The 20,343-nt window shown below is 50.2% G+C and overlaps 2 protein-coding genes across 11 annotated transcripts; both read left to right on the top strand.

Moving 5' to 3' along the window:
- Positions 1-153: 153 nt before the first annotated feature.
- On the top strand, positions 154-11,083 carry SPMIP6 (sperm microtubule inner protein 6). 3 transcript variants are annotated; one of them, XM_036898122.2, is made up of 7 exons: positions 154-454; positions 5,396-5,540; positions 7,597-7,709; positions 8,673-8,748; positions 8,960-9,188; positions 10,376-10,462; positions 10,923-11,083. In XM_036898122.2, the coding sequence occupies exons 1-7, from the start codon at positions 320-322 to the stop codon at positions 11,020-11,022; spliced, it is 885 nt and encodes a 294-aa protein (XP_036754017.1). In that variant the 5' UTR covers positions 154-319; the 3' UTR covers positions 11,023-11,083. The 3 variants fall into 3 exon arrangements, 2 of the variants coding, with proteins under 2 accessions (XP_036754017.1, XP_036754016.1); XM_036898121.2 differs by lacking the exons at positions 154-454; positions 5,396-5,540; positions 7,597-7,709 and having other exon boundaries at positions 8,524-8,748; positions 8,960-9,183; XR_005027278.2 differs by lacking the exons at positions 154-454; positions 5,396-5,540; positions 7,597-7,709; positions 8,673-8,748; positions 8,960-9,188 and adding an exon at positions 9,250-9,601 and having other exon boundaries at positions 10,923-10,959.
- A 1,310-nt stretch (positions 11,084-12,393) lies between these two features.
- Positions 12,394-19,416, top strand: MYORG (myogenesis regulating glycosidase (putative)). Of its 8 annotated transcripts, XM_036898013.2 has the most exons (5): positions 12,404-12,524; positions 13,727-14,274; positions 15,195-15,227; positions 15,322-15,493; positions 15,626-19,416. In XM_036898013.2, exon 5 carries the CDS (start codon positions 15,695-15,697, stop codon positions 17,837-17,839), a length of 2,145 nt encoding a protein of 714 aa, XP_036753908.2. In that variant the 5' UTR covers positions 12,404-12,524; positions 13,727-14,274; positions 15,195-15,227; positions 15,322-15,493; positions 15,626-15,694; the 3' UTR covers positions 17,840-19,416. The 8 variants fall into 8 exon arrangements, with proteins under 8 accessions (XP_036753906.2, XP_036753911.2, XP_057354759.1 ...); XM_036898015.2 differs by lacking the exon at positions 15,195-15,227; XM_036898012.2 differs by having other exon boundaries at positions 12,408-12,524; positions 14,125-14,274; positions 15,195-15,493.
- Positions 19,417-20,343: the final 927 nt, after the last annotated feature.

The raw sequence follows: 20,343 nt of genomic DNA, 5'->3' as shown, positions 1-20,343 counted from the left end.
CCAAGGGCCCTCTGAACTCCTGAAAAATGGGCTGTTTTCAGAGGCTGAGGCAGGAAGAGGCTGGAGGTGGAGAGGGAATTGGACCAGGGATGGGGCTGATCCAGGTGATATCATAATGGGCATTGTCCATCCTGGAGGGGCAGCAGGGTGGGGAAGGAGCAGGAAGACTATAGGGGAGGGAAGCTGAGAGATCCTTCACAGCAGCTAGGGGCACCTGCTGGGCTGAAGGTGTGGGCTATCTGGGAGAGAAGCTGGCAACTGATGTCTTGCAGGAGCCCTTAGTAGGTAGAGCTCCCCACGGCATCCTCTAGACCTCACTATGTTCCTCTTCTCCCGGAAGACCAAGACCCCCATCAGCACCTACAGTGACTCCTACAGGCCTCCTACCTCCATCAAGGAGGTCTATAAGGACCCACCTCTGTGGGCCTGGGAAACCAACAAGTTTGTGACCCCGGTAAGTGGAGGTTGGTGGGGAGCAGGGGCCCACCAGAGTGTATGGCCATGTGTGTCTGGGTGACTGAAAATGTGCGGCTGTCATTATATGTTTGTAATTTTTTTGTAGCTTTGTGTGTGTGTGAGATTCATTTGCCTAAGCATGGAATTTATAATAATATACAAAATATTGTAAGATTCTGTCCTACTCCACCAGGGTAGAGGTTTGGAGAGAGAGATAATAATCACAAAATAACAATAATAAACAAGAGTTTTATAAATTACCCAAAATGCTGTAAAGGAAATAATCAGGACCATGGAAATGGAAAGTAACCAGGAAGAGCTACTTAAACAGAGAGGTCATGGAAGACCTCTGTCTTTCAATGTGACATTGAGCTGAGACTGGAAAGATGAGAAGGATCTAGACATGTGAAGAGCTGAAAGAATAGGGTTCCAGACAGAGTCATCAGAAAATGCAAAGGCCCTGAGGCTTCTTGTGGAATATTCCAGAAAATGTACTATAGGCATGTTCTTATGCATGAGAATCACAATCTGCCTGTATCTGTGTGTCTGTACTTGAAGACAGGTTGGCCACGTGGGTCTGTGCAGCTTTCACAAAATGGAGAGATCTGTGAGTCTGTGACTCTACGAAAAGAATTTATCTGTGTGTGCCATCCAACAAAACTGAGTACCTACATGTGCCGGGCATAATGCAAACACAGCAATGAAGGGTCAGACCATGCCTCTGAGGAGCTCTCAGCACACCAGTGAACACAGTAGGGTTGCCCAGTGTGGAGCATGCACCAGCAGAGGAATGTGCTGGTACAAGAACCAGCATTCCAAGGACCTGAGGGCAGATCTTCTAAGAGATCAGTAGGGAGGAGGCATCTAGCAGATTAGAGTAAGAGGAAAGGGCAGCCTAGGGGCAGGGATCCACCAGGAATAGAGAACTGCTGGAGCAGAGGGAGAGGCTAGGTCCTATGGTAAGGAAGGAGCCTCAGACCCCAGAAGTCCTCAGGCTCTTTGAGAAATGTGGACAGAATGCTCCAGGTTTTTGATTCTGGGACCGTGATGATTGGATTGTGAGTTATGCCACTCTGGCCACAGTGAGAGGAGATAGGAGGGGTGGGGGCTGGGAGCAAGAAGCCCAGTGAGGTGGTGAGAATGAGGGAGGAGAATGTGAGTGGGAGATAAGAAGAGACTGTGGCAGTCAAAAAAGGACTCTGTTGAATAGGAGAGACTTTAAAATAATTTTTATTATTACAAAATAAATATATGCTCAGTGCAGAAAATGGGTATAACTCAAGAGAAGCACAAAGAAAATAGGTCTATAATCTCACTACCCAAATTAACCATTGTTAATTTATCATTATATGCCCCTTTAGGAAGCAAATGTTTTTTGTAATATTGAATATTGACACAATATGAAAGTGGTGTCATATTGTATGCTAACATTTTGAATGTTGCTTTTTTCACATAACCATATATCAGGTACATTTTCCTGTATCAAAAATATTCTATAATGTAATTTTACTGATTGTATAGCATTTTATGAATGTACCAAAATATACTTAAGCAATCTTATTGGAAATTCAGGTTATTTATAACATTTTGCTAGTATAGTCATTCTTGTGAATATATCTTCGTATACATAACTATTATTCCCTTAGGACAAATTCCTAGATGTGAAATTGTTGGGAGAAAGGATGTGCACATTTTTAAAACTTTTGTTATACACTTCAAATTGCTGTAATAAGGGTTGTAATAATTTATGTGCCCAGCAGCAAAATGTGAGAGTGCCTGCCTGCTTTTTCACACTCAGTAGGAGGGATCAACAGATCTTGGTCACCATCTGGATATAAAGAAGAGGAGAGAGATTAGGATGACTCCAGGGTTTATGCTCTAGCAGCGGAGGAATGGTAGGGGCTACCAACTGAGATTTGGGATTACAGACAAGTTCATTTTGAGACAAAAATATTTGAGGACTTCCAGCAAAAGATGTCTGGTGGGTAGTTGGATATACTTATCTGAAGCAAAGGAAAAAGATTTAGACTACAGATTTTGAAATCATCAACGTATCAATGATAGCTGAAGTCATGGAGTAAATGAAATTGCCAAGGAAGGGTAAGAAAATGGCCAAGGACAGAACTTTGGAGAATATCAATATTTAAAGGGTATGTAAAGGAAAAAGAGCCATAAAAAGGGACAGGGTAATAGGAGGAAAATCCAAAGAAACCAACAAAGATAGCATCGTTAGACAAAAGTCAGTATCAGATGTTGACACCAGTGGGGCTCTCTTGGATGCAGTAGTCTTCAGTAACCTGGCTAGCCAGCTTCAGTGAGGAGGGACAGCCAGAGAGCAATGGGATTATGAAGGAAAGGTTTTGCTACTGGCAGTGTGGTGGTCTAGAAACTCTGAAGGGCCCTCCTTCAAAAGGTCCTGCATAAAAATTTATTTTGTTTTGGACTCTCATATACTTAGAAGACAGAATTGCCCTGAGGACCAATGTCAATATCAGCGCTACAAGCGGGAATTTAAGCCTAGAGCTAAATGAGAGATGAAGGAAATAAACCTATAAATTCCAAACTGAACCAGAAAGTTCAGTGAAACCCTGCCCTCCAACATACACACACATACACTCATGCATGTACACACACACACACACACACACACACACATACAAGATGAATGGGTATTTACTATGATGGAAAAGATCTTCAGAGTAAGTTTCAGGTATCCTTCAGAGTAAGGTCAATCAAATCTGAATGCACATTAAGAGATATTAGGAAACAAACCACCATATGACAGAATCAGCAGAAACAACAGATTTAACCCTCCAAGGACTTCAGATACTGGAATTAACAATTAAAGAATAAAAAATAATTATGAATTTTTAAAAACAAAATGTGAAATCATCAAGATGAGCAAGCAACAAGTGAGTATATTTCAAAAGATGAAACAAATGTAAAAAATAACTGAATAGAAATTTTAGAAAAATGTGTTAAAAGCAAAAACTCAGTGCATTGGTTAAAAAGCAGATTAGACACATTTCAGAAAATCAGTGAAATGAAAGACAGAGTAAAAGAAGTTTCCCAGAGTGCAGCACAGAGAGGCAGAGACTGTATAAAAGAAACATTTAGCAATATAAAAGAAGATCTCACACACATCTACTTGGAATCTGGAAAGAAAGAGCAGAAAGGAGAATAGGAATTATCTGAAGAGAAAAAGGCTCCCAGTTACCCAGAACTAATGAAAGAAATAAATCCACAGAATAACTAGAAGAAATTCCACACTTAGATACCTCACAGTGAAACTGTACAACACCAGCTTAAGAGATGACCTTAAAAACAGGCAGAGAGAAATTATTGTCAAAGTGTCTTCCTTTCAGGAACAAAAAGATAAAGACATTTACGGGCAAACAAAAACTTAAATGTTTGCTATGAAAAGACCTATAATAAAGAACTTCTAAAGGATGTACTTTGGGAGAAGGGAAATGATCATAAAAGGAAGGTCTGAGATGCAAGAAGGAATGGTGAGCTAAGAAACTTTAAGAATGAGATAAATTTAAGCAAACGTCTATAGAAAATAATTGTAAGGATTTTTAATTTTAAATATTTAAAGAACCTAAGTATTAGAAAACAATATAATAGTTGTATACTGGAAAACAATACCATGTAAGATTCAAGGATAGGAAAGGATTGTTTTTAAACTGTCATTACTCACAAATGATACAGTTGTGGATATAGAATCTACAAATTTTTAGAATAAGAGAACTTAGAAAGTTGATAAATATAAGGTAAACATCACATTTCTTTACATCAACAACAAATATTTCTAAAGCATAATTAAAAAAATACATTCTAGCAACAGAAAATTAAGGTAAGTAGAAATAAATCTAACAATGTGTTCAAAACTGGATAATATAAAATTTGAATACTTAAAAAGATAAAGGAGAGGTATAACATATTCATGGATAGAGTCATTTATGTAAAGATTCAATGCAATTCTGAATAAAATCTCAACAAGACTTTTTGAAGAATTTAACAAGTTGTTTCTAAAATGCATAGAGAAGAGCAGAGGCCCAAGAAATAGCTAAAACACACCAGAAGAAGAAGGGGACTTGCCCATCAGATATTAATATTTATTACCAAGCTATAGAAATTTATAAAGCATAGTATTACTGTAGGAATCAACAAATTGATTAATGGAATAAAATAAATCAGAAATGGACCCACAAATATATGGGAACAATTTACAACAGAGACGATTGAAAATAAGGCTTTTGGAAAATGTTTACCAGGCTTGGGGTGGCATTACAATTCTGTGGGGGATGACAGATGACTCAGTGGGACAATTGGTTATCCTTATGGATAAAAATAAAACTGGTCCCTAACTCACACAAACTCAAAAGCAGTTCCTCACAGACTGAAGACTTAAATATGGAAAGTAAAATTTTACAGCTTTTAGAAGAAAGTATAGGATATTATCTCCATTATTTTAGAGTATGGATGGATATCTTGAACAAGTCACAAGAGCACTAAAAAGCAGAGATTAATAAATTCAATAGGATCCTGTAAGCTCTCTTAGGAGAAACCCAGGTCCTGCTCCTAGGCATCATAAGGTCTGGAAGACAGAGGACAGGAATACCCAGCTCTGCTCTTAAAGAGCTTCCAGCCAAGGAAAGGACAGAAATGAGAACTCAGAAAACCACTCCGACTGACGGCAAATGCCTGGCTCCAAGGCCTTAGTCTTTGATGGAAAAAGAAGAGGAAATTGTAACTCAAACAAAAGAACTATTCAGAGGGGACCAATGCTGGCATGGAGATCCTTCTGGCATAGGGAGAAGGGTTGGGATACCCACCTGGGCTGACTTTCTCAATAGGGGTGGAATCCAGATCCAGCAGAACACCAAGGCTGGGGTCTCTATGCACCTAGCCATTTCCACCCTATCCCCTTGCCCAGGGCCTGACTCAGACCATACAGCGCCACGTGGATCCTGAAGCCCTGCCGAAGATGGTTAAATGTGCTATGCAAGACTACTGCTATAAGGATTCCATACCAGGCCACCCCTACTTGCCTGAGAAATATTGGCTATCTCAAGAGGAAGGTAGGGCTCATTCCTCACTCTACTCTGACCCCACTCAGTGACCCCGATCACCCACCACCAAACCAAACTTGGATCTTGACCCCCACTCTAATCCTGTATCAACTTTATCCCCACACATACCTGGGCTACTTATCACCCCACTCAAGCTTGACTCCCAAACACCTGACCCTGACCCTGAAGGAGGAGATCCAGGCCCTGTCTTTTGGGAGCTCCCTGTCTGTGCCAAAGAACTGGAAGAGTCCTGGGTCTTATCCCTAGAGGGATGGAGGGTATATTAACCTCCAAACAAATCCCTCCAAGTCTATTCCAGGTACCAACTCGTCCCATCTTCTTAGTGACCCTGGACCGTCAGGCTCCCCACCTCTCCTGCATCCCTCTGCACCACCAGCCCTCTCCCCTCAACTTGGAAATCTTTTCTAATTTAAGGCTTCCAGACTAAAAATTTTCTCTTGCTCATCCCCATCACAGCCAACATTCTTGGAAACATAATCCATACTGTCTCTACTTCCTCAGTCCTTCTTACACCTTACAAGAAATTATCTTTCTCATTTGATTAGGTGTTTCTCATGTCTCCCTGTACATTCCAAAAGGGCAGAGAGTCTTGTCTTATTCACAGCTGTGCCACTCCACCTAGAACAGCATCAGGCTTCACAAGTATTTGTTGAATGAACTGATGATAAATCTTCATCCAGTTGAAATTGGGAGTCTGCATCTCCTGCATTCAAACATTACAACTGCTCTTGTGTGGTTCTAATTACCACATCCATCGAACTCTTCAATCTTTATCTTATGAGACCTACCCTATGCATTTACTCTCTGACCACTCTCTACTTCTTGAAACTCCTTCGTTCCTCAACTTCTCTGATGCCTCAGTTTCCCATCCATTCTGGAAACATGGGGTTCCTCAGGGTGCTAATCTGAGGCTTCTTCTATCCTTACTCTCTCCTGAAATCATTTTATCTAACCCATGTCTTTACCGACAACTTCAAGTCCTTACTGATAGCCTTGACCTCTCACCAGAATCCCATTCTCCTTCATCTGATTATGGTTATCTTTACCTGAATGTCCCCAAACACCTCTAACTCAGTATGTCCAGCCTATCAACCCAGTATCACAAATACCAACACTCTACCCCCTACATACACACACCTGTTCTTCCTCTAGGGCTCCTGGACCTCCTTTGCTAATATTTCTCACATGTTCTACAGACCATTAGGGGAGTGGATCATGGAGGGCCTTGTAGCACAGACTTAGGAGACTGGGTAGGTGGGGCTTTGAAGAGTTTTAAGTAAGGAAGGGTTTTAGATTTTCATTTGTAAAAAAGTGCAACTGCTTCTATGTAGAGATTAGATTGTAGGATTTAAAAATGAGGGAGGGAGACCAGTCAATCGGTAACAATAGTTTTCTATGTGCCAGGCATTGTTCTAGACGTTTTACATACATTAACTCGTTTAAATCTCACAATAATCCTATGAGGTAGCTTAACCCATTTTAAAATTGAGGAAGTTGAGACACAGTGAAATTAATTAACTCAGTCAAGGTCATACACTGCTTCTATGTGGCTGACCTGAAATTTGAACCCTAGCAGTCGTCTGCAATTCCATTCTATTAACCACATCATTATATTGTCTCCTGGTTAAGGCACAGCAGAGAAGCTGGGGTGAGATCATGGGGGACTGGAAGAGGGGATAGAGTCAACTGATTTTAAGGAGGCAGAACAAGCAAACTTTGGAGCCTGGATGTAGAAGATGAGAGGGAGGAATTAGGAGGAGGTCCCATATCTGGGTTGGCTGATTCAGAGGGTGGTGCCAGGATGAAAAGCAACCATCTCAGAGAATCCACACCCCACTGAGAAGCTTGCCTTAGGTGGAAAATGGGCTGCATCTCAGTGTCTAAGACAGATATGAGCCCAGATCAGGCTTGACTAGCCTGAGGGAGATTGCTGAGAGTCCAGCTATGTGATGGGGATCAGAGGAGAAATATCTGGGGGGTCCCAGATCCTGGGGTTAAATAAGGAGTAACACTGTCTTTTGTCTCTACCCCTATGACCAATCAGACAAATGCAACCCAAACTACCTGTGCAGTGACCCATATAACACGTGGAGGACAAAACCTTACAACTGCACCAGCTGGAACAAACATACCATGTATCTTCCCCGGCTGCCTAAGGTATCTACTGTGCCCAGCACAGATGCCCAGGGTCTGAGACACACATCCCTTCTGCCTCACAAACCACAGTGACTCATATTTCACCATTAGTTCATCATCCCTTTCCCACCAACAATGTTCCAAGGCTCTTTCCCATGTGTGAAAGTTTGTATTTTTTAGGAGACAAGGGAGCACGGGAGCGGAGCTGTGCTGGGCTCCTGGGCCCCAAACTCTGGCCCTGCTCTATGGGGACATGGCTAGTGTGCACTTTGACATATACCTTCCTGAAGCTTGCCACCTGGCCCCTTCTCATATGGTGGGGCCAAGGAGTCAGTGGTAGGCTGAGTCTACCTGCTCTACTCTCCTCTCCTTTGTAATGTGGGACCAAGGACAAAAGGAGGGAGAACAAGGCCACCCAGAGGCAGTGCCAGTAGATATAGGAGAGTCTTCCAAGGAGATAGGAAGGAGTCCAGCTGTAGCCACAGGGCCTGAGAGAAGAGGGAATGTGAGAGGAGCTGAGGCCAGGGCAGGGGTTCTTAACTGGTTGACCATGGTTTGACTGAACCCTTCTGAATCATAACTTCCTAAAGAATTAGAATTTTTCACAAGTTCCCAGGTGATTGTAATGGGCAGGCCATGTTGCAATACTGAAAACCACTATTAGAGAGACACCAAGACACAGCCACTGTCAGCTGGACAAAGACGGAGGAAATCAAGGGTTAACGCTGAGGCAGGGTTGTCAGAGGCCCAGGTCCAGACAGGGTCCACTTACAGCTCCACTTCCTCCCCTCCCCGCCAACCCCGCGTAGACGGAAACGCGTTGCCCAGTAACAGTCCCAAACACTCAGAGCCTGGGAAAGTTGGGGAGCATCTGGAGGGCGGGAGAAGGCGCGGCCTGGGACTGGCCTGGGTGTTTCGGGAGGACCCCCCAAAGAAGGAAATCTTCCGAGTCAGAGCTTGAGGTAGCGTGTGTGCCACTTCCAGGAGGCCGGAATGGAGACAGTAGTTCGAGGAATGCCCTTGGAGTACCCAACTAAGCCGGATCGACTCAATGCCTACGGTAATGGAGGGTGGGGCGGGAAGAGAACGGGTACCGGGGGATCAGGTCCTGGGGGCGAGGCAGAGGCCGACGCTCCTGGAGAGGGTGTAACCCTGTCTGTAGACACAGTCTGCCCCTGCTTTTGTCTCCATCTCTTCCTGACTCTGACCCTGTCTCTTCCCATTCCTGTGACTGTGTCTGGGTCTCCCGGGCTCGGGGCCTGCGGGCGCAGAGCGCGAGGTGGTGGTGAACATGCTGAACTCACTATCGCGGAACCAGCCGCAGATCACACCCCGCTGCGGGTGCGCGGACCCGCTGCCGGGCCGCCTGCCCTTCCAGGGCTATGAAAGCGCTTGCTCGGGCCGACACTACTGTCTGCGTGGGATGGACTACTACGCCACCGGGCTGCCCGGCACCGAACGCCGCCTGCGGCCTCCGTGCGCACAGCAGCCAACTGTAAGGTTCGCAGGTCACACGTGGTTCCTCAGCCGGGGCCCGCCCCCAAACAAGCCCCGCCCCAGTGTCAGCCCGCGCCCTGCGGCGGGCTTCTGGTCACGCGCCCCGTCAAGCCCCGCCCTGCCCTGTGACCCCACCCAGCTCTATCCGCCTACTGGGCCTCGTCCGGGCCGGCCCTCGGGCCCCGGGGCAGGAGCAGATCGCCGAGCGGGAGAGCCTGTGCAATTTCCCGGAGTTCCCGACCCTATCTCGAGGCCAACCTGGCTCTTATATCTGGTCTGGAGGCCCAGCCGGACAGTGTTCCTTCGTTTGTGGAAGGAACCCCGCTCACCAGTCGCATCCCCTTCCCACGCCCGCCTACCCGCTCCCTACCTGAATACCAGACCCTGGACAAGAAGCTTCTAGCCTGCTGAGTGCCGTATGTCCTCAGAAAAGTCTCCTTTATTCCTGGGTCCTGGGCCACCGTCGGTAATAGGCGGGGCCATTGCCGGGCGCTAAGTGAAAAGGAAATGGGGAGCGCACCACCAGAGGCACTGACCTCTTCAGAGGCCCACATCATCTCCGGAGGCAGAAAGCCTCGCAGAGGAAACTGAGGCCCGAACTCTCGGCCGCAGCCCAGCCACCTTCTCCCTGCACCCGGCGGCAGACAAGGCAGGCTGTGCCGGAGGAAATTCCAACATCCGCGTCAGAGAGCCGTGAAGGGCGATGGGGGAGGTGGACGGAGGTCTCCTGAACCCTGCCCCTACCCCCGTGGTGATCCCTCCCCTTCCCAGGCAGAAACCTGATTGATTGTTCAAGACAAGGGTAAGAGGGAGCGAGAAAGTACCCAAGCCTCAGAAACCTGTTGCCTCACCGGTAGTGCTGGAGTAATTGCCGTCCCATGGCGAGGATCTGGGGACTCCCAGGTCCTCAACGACTAGAGCCCAACCCTCCCCAGAGTCCAACGTGCTGCACTGCCCAGCCTGGGCGGCAGAAACGAGGCTGGCAGAAAGGAGGCCTAATGGGGAAGAGGACTTCCCTGTGTGTTCCCAGAAGCTTCGATGGGGTATTGAAGGGTCAGGATGCTGGAGGGGAGAATCTCCCAGCCGTAGGACTGACGTCTGAAGCGCCGTTCAGCGTTTTAATCTGGGTCTTAAAGCGAAAAGAGAAATCAAAAGACCCAACCCCTACTGCCCACCGCTTCTTCCTCCAGGAGTGTATCGCCCTACGAGCACCGGCCCGGAATGCAGTGTGCTGTTATAACTCCCCCGCCGTCATACTGCCCTTCTCCAAACCTTAGGTAAGTCTGGCCCAAACACGTGCAAACACGCGCCCAGGGTAGGTTGTCTTCTGCCGCGCCAAGGGTTCCGGGCTTAGTCAGGCTGGGAACTGTCCGCTGCGACGCACTGACAGGAAAATGCCACCAGGGGGTGCTAGTGCCGTGAGGACGTTAAAGCTGGCAATGAAATGGAGGATCCCATGACAGCCCGTTGAGGCCAGCCTTGAGGGGTTACAGGTTGGCAATGGGGCTTGAGTCAAGAGATCAGGACCTTAGGCTCAGGGCTTGATGTAAAGAGTAAGAAGTCAATGTTGGGAACGGGTATTAGGGTTAAGAAATTTAACAGTAGAACCTGAGGTCAGGAGGTAAGTGTTGAAGCATAGATCAGTGTTAGGGGCAAAATGTTGGGATAAAGTCAGCATTGAGAATTGGAATCAAAACATACGAGGGTCCTAAAGCGCTGACCCACCTCTCCCCACAGATGGTTCACAAGTCATTTCAAGAAGACCAGTGGTCCCCAGAGAAACAACTATGTCGTCCACCCTGAGTTTGTGTCTGAAACCTATCCTGACTACTGCTGATGGTAGAGCCTGGGATGGCAGGGCCAAAGGGCTGAGCAATAAATAAACTCTTCACCGCAAAGGCTGCCTCTTGTGTCCTTACCCAGCAAGATCTGACACTGTGAAGATGGCCTCTGCCAAGTCCCCTCAACTGATGTGCAATTTCTGTCATCCTGCCCTGGGCCCTTCCCACCCCCGTCATCTCAGTACTTCCCTCCTGACCCATTAACGGTAGACCTATATTCAGTTGGTATCCTCCTCCCTCAACCCCAGAGTCCAAACTAATGCGTCCACCTACTCATGCAGGGAAGGTCTTATCTAGCTCCCACCCTCAGAGGGCCCTCCAGCTGACATTTCCCTCAAATCTCTCAAACCTTGATGTCCCCTTTCCCCCATCTCAGTAGACCCAGAATCCTCCATTCCTCAGTCAGATGCCTGTTCCTATACCCAAAGGTTTTGCCACCAGAGCCCCCCCAAAAAGCCTATGTTCAGACACTCTTGCTGCACTCTGCCACCCAAGTCCTAGGGGTCTAAAAAATCGTTTTGAAGGGTTTCATGACCAAGAAATTTAAAATTACAAAACAAAGCCCCGTTTCTCTGTCCCTCTGGGAGCACAGGGTGGGGTGTTGTGGAATCTCTGGGATCTTCAATATTTTTGCACTCCACTGCTCCAGGGGGCAGGGGTACAGCAGAGCATGTCTATCTCACAGTAAGGGCATTTCTAACGGCTGCCACTACCGAAGTGGGTAGTGGGGGTGGAGGGGCAAGGGAGCATTGCAAAATATCCAGCAGAAGCTGGTCTTTTCAGTCCCTGACCTCGGTCACTACTGGTTGGTCCGACAGTTTGGGCTTCCCGCCTGGTGGAACTAGGGTCCCTCTGTGGGGTCCTTGACTGAGTCGGCCCTGCACTGAGCCACTGAGATCTTTCTGGTATTCTGCTACCCTTTTTCCGTATGGGAAAACTTTTTCCATATGGAGAGCTAGTGTGAGCGTTACACCTGCCCAAATCTGGAGCGGAAGGAATCCCAAGGGCCAACTCTGCCCTTTAACCTGCGGCTTGCTGCTTCTCACATATATCTCAAAATTAGCCTAGAGGCGCAAGAACTCCAACATCCACAGCTGCTCCTTCCTCCAAAACTACATTTCCCAGAAGGCGCGTGCTGGTAAACAACAGGCCAGTGTGGGCGGGTCTGCAGGCGGGAGGCGGAGTGTCCCGCTGGCGGCAGACCTGAGGTGCCCTGAGCCGGGCACACAGCAGGAGGTGGAAGGTGGCGGCTAAAGGGCGGGGCCTCGAGTCCGCGTGACGGTATGGGAGGAGGGGTCAGGTGCCAGAGGCGGGGCTAGACTCCGAGGCCAGAGGCGAGACAGAACGGCCGGGGCGTGGCCGAGCAGCCAGAGGGCGGGGCCCGAGGAGGGCCTCAGCTATACTCGGCTGGGAAGCGCCCCGCGCGGCGCGGTGGCTGCGCAGCCCCGGCTAGCGTGAAGGGGATTTGCAGGAGCCTCCCTTCACCGCCACTTCTGGGGTCAGTACCGTGAGTGAGCCCAGCGGGAGGACCTTGGGGGGTTGCTGAGGAAGCACACTTCGTAACTTTCGCTCCTACAGATAAGTAGGGTGGGCGAGCTTGGACACCTGGGCTCCTCCTTGGGCCGCGGTTCCTAGCGAGTGACCTGCACTTTGACCTCAGTCTGTCCCTTCGGACGTTGTAGCTGTAGCGCCAGGGGTGGGTGTGGAGTATTCCAGGCTGTTAAGTGCAGTCACTCGATCCCACGGATCCCGTCGCTGGGCTGGGCAAAACGGAGATGGGCCGGATTGAGTTGTCTGACATTTCCACCTCCCCGAGGAACCGTGTTAGACAAACGACTCAGCTTGGAATGGTCTTCCCTCAGCTGAGGCGGACCGCACCCTACCCCTCAGATCCCACTAGAAGCTGGCAGCCAAGACTGAGGTTGAGTAGCAAACGGGGAGAGGCTTGGCTGTGGCAGATCCACCTGCCAGCATTAGCCTATGGTTGGCCAGATGGCAGTAGGCACCAGATTACTGGGGTCTCTAGCAGAACCGTTAACACTGGAACCACAAGTTCCTCCCCCACAGCCCCAGAACCACTTGCCATTAAAATTACCCCCTTTTCACCCCCAAGAAACATTCCCAGAACAAACAGCAGCACCAGCCCTTGGGAAGACAGACCTCACCATGCCCACCCACACCCACCTGGTAGAAGCCTGTCCCATCCTCTTGGCCACAAAGCTCCTTTCCTCTGTTGCCTTCAGACAGCCAGTCATACCATTATCTCTCATCTCTTAATATTTATGCTGGGGGCAGTTAAGCTGGAATTTGGGGTTCAGGCAGCCTTGCTATCTGGGTGACTTGAAACAAGTCCCTTTTACTGTTTGAGCCACTGTTTGCTCATCTGTAAAATGGGCACTCTAGCTATGCTCCCTCTTTGGCATTATTGTTAGGGTTGGATGCTGTGGTCACATTTGGGAGAACAGCACAGGGCATGCATGGAGTTGGTGCCCAGCCCTGTGGGCTCCTATCGTTCATCAAAGGACCTTGGAATCCTAGGAAGTTAAGATTGCCTAAGTGTTGGAAAGGGCTTTTGAGGTCACCTTGGTGCCCTCTTCATGGTTCCAAGGGTCATGAGATGGACTGACTTAAGATGAAAGTTTTGAGGATGAGGGGGTCTCTGTCCTATTCAGATATGGACCCTTTCCCCTTATTCCCTAGGTGCCCAGAATGGAGACTCATTGTCTTGAATGAACGGATATACATGTACAGCAAATCTGGTCTGGGTCACTTAATGCCTTCTTTAGGCTCTGCTTAGCTTGAGGACATGAGCTAAAGACTACTGCCTGCATTTTTCAGGAGGGCTTTTTAACTATAGGAAGTAGAGTCCATTGTGGGGTGGGGGTTTTTGAAAGCTAAGTTGTGTGGGATGACAGGAAGGGAATAAGGGGTTGTTCCCGACCAGTTGGAACTGACCACTCAGCGAGTTGGGGAGAGGGGTCATGGAGAATGAGACCCTGAGACAGCATCTCCAGGGTGGGGACAGTGGGGAGGCATTCTGGGGGGCTGTATATTGACATCTAAGATCAAAATTCTGGTCTGCCCTGCATTCCTGATAGTCTTTACATGGGAGAGGTGGGAAAGGCGGGGACCGTGAGCAGTTCTGGCATCTCCATGGAAGTTGCTGGGGACTTGGAGACAGACACTGGCACCTGAAAGAAGGCTACTGTTTGCCAGTCTCCCTCTCTCCTTCCCCCCATCTGCAGCAGGTGAGCAGCTGACTAGCTGGCAGTGTGTATGTCTGTGTTTGTACCTAGCTAGAGCTATCTCTTTGTTGGATTCTGCCCTGAGGGCTGGGACAGGAAGGGCCAATGGCCTTGAGCAGCAGATTGGGACACGTCTTCCCCTGTTTCCCTGCAGTCATACCTGGATGTTTAGCATACCATGTGTGAGAATGTATGTATGTAGTAGGGGTTGTTGGCTCCCTGGTAGATCCAGGAGAGATTCCAGCCCAAGGTGAGTGAGTAAAATTTCCTCAACAGGTGGCTGAAGGATTTAGGTTAGGGAAGGATTGATTTTGGTAGTCACAGAATAAGCCTGGCTGGAATGGAAGCAGAAAAGCAGATGAGACCATGTCATACTTGAGCCTTGCTTGCAAGGCTTGTACTTCTGAACTTCATCATGGGGGTCATGAGCAGCTCTCAAAATGAAGGACAGATGTAGTCTGATAAGTTCTTAGAAAGATCACTATGGTTGCTGTAAGCAGAAGGCATTGGGGGAAAATTGGGAGCAGTGAGGCCTATTGGGAAAGTGTTGCAATAATACAGGGGAGAAATGACAGTGCCCAAACTAGGGCAGGGCAGCAGGACAGTGGGTGTGTGGTAGAGATAAAGCCAGAAGGTACCTGGCTTACACATGTGGTGCTGGGAGCAAAGCAGGTAGGTGGGCAGGGAAATGGATTTGGTGATGGATGTCTGAGATCAGGGTGGAATTTGAGACTGAAGAGAGGAAAATCTGAGAAGCCATCATAGTCCCCATGCGAGGCTCCTGACCCCAACTCTAATGTCCAAATCTAACCCTGCCTCCCTCCAAACCAGGCCCTAGGACTGAGTCTGGCTTTGGGTAACTCATCTCCAGATTTAATCCCCTGTCTGAGCTGTCCCCCTTCCTTTCTCCTCTTCCCCTCCAGGAACAGGGAAACCAGCCTACTGCCCTGTTAAAGGTCACAAGTTGCTGTCTGGATTATCCCCCATCTCCCACCACGAGCACATTTCTGGGAAACCAGTCCCTCTCCAAATCCCTCCCCTTCTTTTCAGCCTAAACTGTCCCCATGTGTGATCCAGGGAGGCCTGATTCTGTGCTCCTGGACAGCTCCCTGACCCTGTCTGGGTTTGTTCCTCCACCAAGAAAATAGGGATGCATGCCATCTGCTGCTCCCCATTCAGAATCCTGACTTATTTTGGCATGCACTGAGGCCCATATGAAAGGGTGAGTAAAAAACAGATTTGCCCCGGTATACGCCTTCCCAAGGCACACACCTCTTCTTTCTTACTGCAGCAAGTGGAAATACAATGGAATGAGAAAGTTCATTTCACCTCTTTCTTCCCGTTCCAGACTCAGGCAGGCCAGGTTCAGAGGGGCTTTGTTGGGTGGCCCAACTGCCCCCGCTCCTTCCTTAACTGAGGGCCGATGCCCCAGAATCCTCAGGAGAAGAGCCAGGCTTATCCCCGCCGTCGGTCTGGGAGCCACAAGGGCCCTAAGAGCCCCAAGACCGCCACAGCAGCAGCCATGTACACCTTCCTGCCTGACAACTTCTCACCTGCCAAGCCCAAGCCATCCAAAGAGGTGAAGCCACTGCTGGGCTCCGCGGTGCTTGGGGGGCTGCTGGTGCTGGCTGCAGTGGTGGCCTGGTGCTACTACAGCGCCTCTCTACGCAAAGCTGAACGCCTACGTGCCGAGTTGCTGGACCTCAACCGCGGCGGTTTCTCCATCCGCAACCAAAAGGGCGAACAGGTCTTCCGCCTGGCCTTCCGCTCGGGCACGCTGGACCTCGATTCCTGCAGCCATGATGGTGCCCTGCTTGGCTGCTCTCGCACAGCCGATGGACGACCCCTGCACTTCTTCATCCAGACTGTGAGGCCCAAGGACACAGTCATGTGCTACCGCGTGCGCTGGGAGGAGGCGGCACCCGGGCGGGCTGTGGAGCACGCCATGTTCTTGGGCGACGCAGCGGCGCACTGGTATGGCGGTGCCGAGATGAGGACCCAGCACTGGCCCATCCGTCTGGACGGCCAGCAAGAGCCCCAGCCCTTTGTCACCAGCGATGTCTTCTCCTCCAATGCTGCATTTGGAGGCATCCTCGAGCGCTACTGGCTGTCATCTCGCGCGGCTGCCATCAAGGTAAACGACTCAGTGCCCTTCCACCTGGGCTGGAACAGTACGGAGCGCTCACTGCGGCTGCAGGCGCGCTACCACGACACGCCCTACAAGCCGCCCCAAGGCCGCACTGCTGCGCCTGAGCTCAGCTACCGCGTGTGCGTTGGCTCGGATGTCACCTCCATCCACAAGTACATGGTGCGGCGCTATTTCAACAAGCCGTCAAGGGTGCCAGCACCTGAGGCCTTCCGGGACCCCATCTGGTCAACGTGGGTGCTGTACGGGCGCGAGGTGGACCAGGACAAGGTGCAGCGTTTCGCTGAGCAGATTCGCCAGCACCGCTTCAACAGCAGCCATCTGGAAATCGACGACATGTACACACCTGCCTATGGCGACTTCGACTTTGACGAGGCCAAGTTCCCCAACGCTAGCGACATGTTCCGCCGCCTACGTGCTGCCGGCTTTCGCGTCACGCTCTGGGTGCACCCATTTGTCAACTACAACTCTTCTCTCTTTGGCGAGGGCGTGGAGCGTGAGCTGTTCGTGAGGGAACCCACCGGCCGGCTGCCTGCGCTTGTGCGCTGGTGGAATGGCATCGGCGCCGTGCTCGACTTCACACGCCCCGAGGCCCGCGACTGGTTCCAGGGGCACCTGCGGCGGCTGCGCTCACGCTATGCTGTGGCTTCCTTTAAGTTCGACGCTGGCGAGGTCAGCTATTTGCCACGGGATTTCAGCACCTACAGGCCGCTGTCCGACCCCAGCGTGTGGAGCCGGCGCTACACCGAGATGGCGCTGCCCTTTTTCTCACTGGCCGAGGTCCGCGTGGGCTACCAGTCACAGAACATCTCGTGCTTCTTCCGCCTGGTGGACCGCGATTCCGTATGGGGCTACGACCTGGGACTGCGCTCGCTCATCCCCGCGGTGCTCACCATCAGCATGCTGGGCTACCCATTCATCCTGCCGGATATGGTGGGTGGCAACGCGGTGCCTGAGCGCACAGCTGGCGGCGGCGACGTGCCAGAGCGTGAGCTCTACGTGCGCTGGCTGGAGGTGGCCGCCTTCATGCCCGCTATGCAGTTCTCAGTTCCACCCTGGCGATACGATGTTGAGGTGGTCGCTATCGCTCACAAATTCGCTGCACTGAGGGCATCGCTGGTGGCACCGCTATTGCTGGAGCTGGCCGGTGAGGTCACTGACACGGGCGACCCCATCGTGCGCCCCCTCTGGTGGATCGCGCCTGGCGATGAGACCGCGCACCGCATCGACTCACAGTTCCTTATCGGAGACACGCTGCTGGTGGCTCCCGTACTGGAGCCGGGCAAGCAGGAGCGGGACGTCTATCTGCCTGCAGGCAAGTGGCGCAGCTATAAGGGTGAGCTTTTTGACAAGGCACCGGTGCTACTCACCGATTACCCCGTCGACCTGGACGAGGTTGCTTACTTCATCTGGGCATCCTGACCCAGCCAAGGACCTAGGAACTTCACAACCCTAACCCCATTCTTCAAGCAGGTCTTTAACCTCCATCACAACCACCCTGCAGGAAGTCTCCATCTCTGTACCACCCACTAAGTGGGTGCTGATGTCAGTGTGCTCAGAGCCAGCGCCTGTAGGGCCAGGGGAGGGGGCAGTGAAGCACCTCCACTCCACCGCACATTCCAACACCCCCGTTCCCTCCACAGTCACCCTAGCCTGCAGAAAACCTCTTCTTTGGGATGGAGGTGAGAGAGCTCAAAGGAAAAGACAAGCTCTATTCCTGTTACACAGGGTTGGGTTTTGAAAGCCCAAAGAGAAACCTCACCCTCCATCTTGGCCTGAGCAGCCATCTTTGTCCTTCAGAGATGGGAACTTGATCCTCTTTAAGGTCCCAAAATAGCTCCCTGCCACACTTAGAAAGGGCACATTCTTGGTGTTGGAAGGCAGGCCCTGAGTTCCCAGCACTGGCCTGAATTGTGGTTGGTCCCACCTCAGCAGGGGAGAAAGAATGGAGGTGCTCTGCCAACTGAGGAGAAAGCAGAAGGTCCCCTTCCAGGGGGAAGGAGTGGGACCAGCCAGAGCCATCATCATTGTTCCTCATTTATGAAGAGACTCCTAACACTGCACTTACCCACCCATCTGTGTACACACATGGGCTTAGCCCTGGGCCGGGACCAGGGCCATAGCCTGATGGTCAAGGACTTGCAAGACCAAGCAGGCCAGACTTGGTGCCTTACCTCAAGAACCTGGGTGTGTGTGTGTGTGTGTGAGAGAGAGAGAGAGGTGGGGGGACGCCATGTGTCCCTGGATCTACAGAACGAACACAAGACTGCTGAGGCTGGCTGAGCCTGGAGGGAAGGAGGCAGGGGGCAGGGAGCAAATCTGGGGCTTTGATTATTGAGCTGGCCCCCTCCCAGGTGATGTCCCTGGGACCCTAGTAGGAAATAAACAGCCCTTTCAAGACTCCTTAGCTGCCTCACTCCCTGCACACATGGCAAGGGTGTGACCTAAAAGGGAGTTATGTTCTTGTTCTGGTGGTGATGTGCTTTAGCACATGAACTACATGTGCACATCAACACCTGTAAATACTCATACTGGGTAAGGTTTTTCATTTCAGCCATTTTCCCTTTCTAAGAAGAGCAATCTCAGCCAGAGTGAGTTCTGCTGACTTTGCTGCTGAGTCTGGGGAAGGATTGGCTTGCCAGAGAGGGGAGGTGGGAAACAGGGCAGGGCTCAGCTTCCCTCAACAGCCCGGATGGCAGTCCCTCACCCTCTAGAGAATGCATCCCTTTGCCCACTCCTCCCTGCTCTATTTTCTGCGTGAAGAATGCCTAATGAAAGTTTGGGCACTCACAGATGCCCATCTCAAAGTGCTGATTCTACCACTTATCTACAAGCTGTGTGACCTTGAGCAAACTGCTTAACCTTGTTGAGCCTGAGTTTTCACATACGTAAAATGGGATAATAATGCCTACCTCCCAGGTTGTTGTGGGAATCATAAGCACAGATGTGTGTAAAGTGCCTGGCACAAGTAGGTGCTCAATAAAAGGTAGCTATTATAATACTGTTTATTTTTTATCTTACTTAAAAATGAGGATTTTTCCAGGCTCCAGCTCCCAGCCCAACTGGCTTCCCCTGGGCCTGCCTGTGACACCTTTTCCCCAAACGTCTGCACATAGCACCCTGCTGAGCTCTGAGTTTGTGATCTGAAGGACACTGTGGTCTAAGGGAAAGGCAAGAGGAAAGGTATCTGAAGGTGTGAAATCACGAGCCAGGACTCCTGGGTCCCCAGGACATGGGGAGTAAATGAATTAGCTTTCCGCTCCATTTTGTCAAGAGTATCTACCAATCGTACTTGCCCAACCCCACCATCCCTGCCAGCACTTCTTGTGCATTCCAACTTTATCTCTTTCTGCACATCTGGATTGGGGGGCTGACCCTCCTCCATGGAGCTCCAGCAGCCTTGTTATGACCAGAATCCCTCATTGGTCTCCACTGTACCCCTAGGCTGCTGGGGGAGCCCTGGTGTGCAGGAATGGGGAACTCCCTTTTCCAGAGGAAATTGGGAGGGGCTGAGCAGTCACTGCAGGAAATCTGGAACTGGGGCCTTATGTCCCTATTCTGTAACCCTGTGCACCCTCAGAGTTTGCCTCAATTTCCTTTCCAGACTGTATGAATCAGTCCTCTCTATATGCCCAAGATGAGTTTTCTGAGGGTCTTTGCCTTTGTTCCCCCAGATTTGGGTAAGGGTCTCTCACCCTGCCTGGCACCAGAGTAAGACTTCTGCTGGTTCCCTCACCAAGCTTCCTGGTCCCTTGCCCCCTCCTCAAATCCAAGACCAATGTTGACCTCCCCATCTTCTGCTACTGTCCCACATCAGACCTTACCAGTTCTAGCCTGGGCCGTTGCAGTGGCCTCCTAACTCTTTCTGCTCTTGGATCCTTCAACCCAGTCCACACAGTAGCCAAGGAAATCTTTGACACACATTC

This window comes from Manis pentadactyla, chromosome 3, assembly GCF_030020395.1.
Source record: "Manis pentadactyla isolate mManPen7 chromosome 3, mManPen7.hap1, whole genome shotgun sequence".
In the NCBI taxonomy this organism is placed as follows: Eukaryota; Metazoa; Chordata; class Mammalia; order Pholidota; family Manidae; genus Manis; species Manis pentadactyla.
The sequence above is the reverse complement of the archived record's forward strand: the minus strand, read 5'-3'. Positions and strand labels throughout refer to the sequence as shown.